General features: G+C 64.8%; 1 protein-coding gene across 1 annotated transcript in view; it reads left to right on the plus strand.

Annotated features, from left to right (window-relative positions):
* ZFPM1 (zinc finger protein, FOG family member 1) overlaps positions 1-3,259 on the plus strand; it is a 44,565-nt gene that overhangs the window by 39,150 nt on the left and 2,156 nt on the right. The window contains exons 7-9 of the mRNA XM_007468470.1: positions 2,353-2,586; positions 2,873-2,968; positions 3,050-3,196. Coding sequence (XP_007468532.1) covers positions 2,353-2,586; positions 2,873-2,968; positions 3,050-3,196 — 477 coding nt within the window. The remainder of the gene's footprint in view (positions 1-2,352; positions 2,587-2,872; positions 2,969-3,049; positions 3,197-3,259) is intronic.

Raw genomic sequence — 3,259 nt, forward strand, 5'->3', positions numbered from 1 at the left:
GGGGGGGGGGGGGGGGGGGAAGCGGCAGCGTGAGGCCGGGGCTTCAGCACGGCCGCGGGGCGGACACTGTCCGTCCCATCACAGTCACGGTGGAGGGCCCGTTCTGAGCAGCCTGACCCGAGACGCCTGTTGGGCACTAAGTGGAGCCCAGGAGGCGACTGGGGGACACGTGCTGGGGCTCAGGGTGCGGTCAGAGTGGGGGAGCTCCGGGCAGGACGAGGCCCCAGGGAGAGACAGGACCTGCAGACACTAAAGCCAGGGGTGAGGGGAGGCGTCTGCCAGTGGTCCGCCGTGTCCCGGCTGTGTTGAGAGCAAGGGCAGGCAGCATGGAGGTCACCGTGACCCAAATGTTGGCAGCCAAGTGAGGAGGGTGACACCGGAGGGGGTGGGGACAAGCACAGGCGGGTGGCCCGTCCCCAGAGCCTGCATGGAGGGACTGGGCCGGACAGGGCAAGGCCACTGCCCCAGGGAGAATGGGGCCCTGCAGGGGAGCTGAGAAGGTGGTGGTGAGCAGACAGGGGTCTTGTCTGAACGTTGAGGTTTCAGGAAAGAAGGGTGCTGGATGGAACGGTCTCTCAGAGGTCACAACGGCCACCCCACCAGGGCAGGGAATGGCATCTGGTGCCCGGGGGCCTGCCTCTCTGTCTCTCTTGCGGGGGTAGGTGGGGGGGGCAGCTGCAGGGAGCCCCAGGTGCTGGAGGGCTTCCTCTCAAGCCCGCCCAGGAGCAGCCTCTCTGGGCCTCGGTTTCCCTCCCCTTGGGTCTGACACTTGGTCCGTGAGGGCATGGTGGGCTAGACATCGTTTATACCAACCCCACATGGGCCTCTCCTACTGGTGGTCTAGAAGGGCTTTCAGAACCCGAGCTCCAAAGTCAATCAGACCCGGTTTCATTCTTGAGACTCCACCACTCTGGGCCTCAGTTTTCTCGTCTGTGGAAGCAGAGAAAGGAACGCCGGCCTTGAGGGGTCTGTGCGGGTTACCTGGGCCGCATCCACCCGGGACTCGGCCCGAGGTCAGCCCTGGGTTGGTGGGGCGACAACCGTCCTTGCTAAGTTTTAGGGCTGGAGCCCACACGGGCCTCCGAGGCTCCCAGTCCCTTCCCTATGCCGCAAGCAGCAGCACAGTCCCCAACACTGACCCTACAGATACCAAGAGAAGCCCACAGCTGGCCCCTCAGACCCGGATCCCAGCTCAAGGCCTCAGCGCTGCCTTGAGACCCCCAAATAAAAGGGAACTTGAAAACCAGAAATAACACAGTAGGGAGAGTTGAGCCGTAAACACCGCAGGCACAGGGGCATGAGGAGTGCCCACCTCACTTGACAGACAGGTACTAAATTCCTTAAAAGAGGCAGAAGGTAGAAACCTGGCAGCCCCTGGGGGGCAGGCAGACCACCTGTTCTGTAACAGCCAACCAACGGGCTGAGAAATACGTCCTAACCTGCACAAGTTAAAACCCCCAAAAGGTGTCCCAGCCCCCCTCCGTTCCATGTGAAGGTCAAGGTCGAGACCCAGAACAAGGTCTCCCCCCTGCCCTGGGTTCAGCCAAGGGGTGGCTGGCCGAGGAGCAGGGACAGAAACAACAAAACATTCCTTATCATTCTGCTGAGAAGCGGAGGGCTGCTGAAGCACCCGCCAGAGAATGCTCACCAGCTGGCAAATCCACCCCCGCCATCGAAACCCCCATAAACCGCAAAGGTAGAGGCAGCCCACTTGGGTTAAATGTGGTGAATTCAGCAAGTTCTGACCAAAGAGCCATCAGGTGTATGGTGGGGGTGGGGGTGGGGGGAGGGCAGTGCACCAGGAGGCTCCTCGTGCTCCCCCTGCCTACCCAGAGCCACGCTCACCTCTCGCCCTGCTGCCCCAGGGCTTGGGGACTCGGGCACCCAGCGGCCCACACACCTGCTCACACGCACACACCTGTCTCCATCCTCGTCCTCCTCCACGGGCACCCAGCTCCACGCCAGCCCGCAAGTCCCATCGCCCCCGCCAAGTCACAGAGACAATCAGGTCACGGACCCCAGCCTCGCTTCTTCCGTGGGCGCCCCCAAGAGACCACAGCGTCTCCTTAGGGGGTCCCTGTCGGGATGCAGCCCAGGGGCCACCCTCGGGGTCACCCCATCCGCAAGTCCCCATGGCATCCTGAAGACCCGTAGAGAGGGGACACGGAGTTACCAAGGGACACCTGAGAAGGCAAAGCAGTGAAGAGAGTCACAAACCCCACCCCCCAAAGCTGGCAGACGCCGGGGCATAGCGCTCGTGTTGCAGAGGGCCCGCGGCCTGCCCCGGGTGCTAGGCGGCCAGCGCTGCTGCCGGGGCACCCCTCAGGCTGCACCCGCCTCTCCCGCCCGCAGAAGACGTCTTTCCCTGCAAGGACTGCGGCATCTGGTACCGCAGCGAGCGGAACCTACAAGCCCATCTCCTCTACTACTGCGCCAGCCGCCAGGGCACCAGCTCCCCCGCTGTGGCCGCCCCCGACGAGAAGCCCAAGGAGACCTACCCCAACGAGCGGGTCTGCCCCTTCCCCCAGTGCCGCAAAAGCTGCCCCAGCGCCAGCTCCCTGGAGATCCACATGCGCAGCCACAGCGGTGAGCTCCGCCCCCAACAGCGTGTCTCCCCACCCAAGCCATGCATGCGCACTGCATTTTTCCTGGGGTTGCGTAACTGCCGTGGACGTGCCCGAGTGGTCCTCCCACCACGCCGAGCAGCCTCCCACAGGGCCCCAGGCCACGCGCCCCGCCTGCGACCGGCTGGGTGGTCGGCTGGGGGCTGGGCCCCCGATGGGGTCCTAGGAGGCAGAGCTTGGGGGCCCTGCACACGTGCCCGTGCCGCAGTCCGGCTGGCCAGGCTCCCTTAACGGGCCCCGTGTTCCAGGAGAGCGCCCCTTCGTGTGTCTCATCTGCCTGTCCGCCTTCACCACCAAGGCCAACTGCGAGCGGCACCTCAAGGTGCACACAGACACGCTGACGGGTAAGCGGGGCCAGGAAGGGGGCGGCGGGGTCTGTGGGGCGCAGCCACCGGCAGGGCTCTGACACCACAGCCCACCGGCAGGTGTGTGCCACAGCTGCGGCTTCATCTCCACCACGAGGGACATTCTCTACAGCCACCTAGTGACCAACCACATGGTCTGCCAGCCGGGCTCTAAGGTTGAGATCTACTCATCAGGGGCTGGGCACCCCACTGCCAAGCTCCCCGCAGGTGAGCCCCTGGGGACCCTGAGGACTGGGAAGGGGGAGGCAGGCTCGGCCACGACGGGTCGGG

Source organism: Lipotes vexillifer, unplaced genomic scaffold (assembly GCF_000442215.2).
Source record: "Lipotes vexillifer unplaced genomic scaffold, Lipotes_vexillifer_v1.1 scaffold23, whole genome shotgun sequence".
Classification (NCBI taxonomy): Eukaryota; Metazoa; Chordata; class Mammalia; order Artiodactyla; family Lipotidae; genus Lipotes; species Lipotes vexillifer.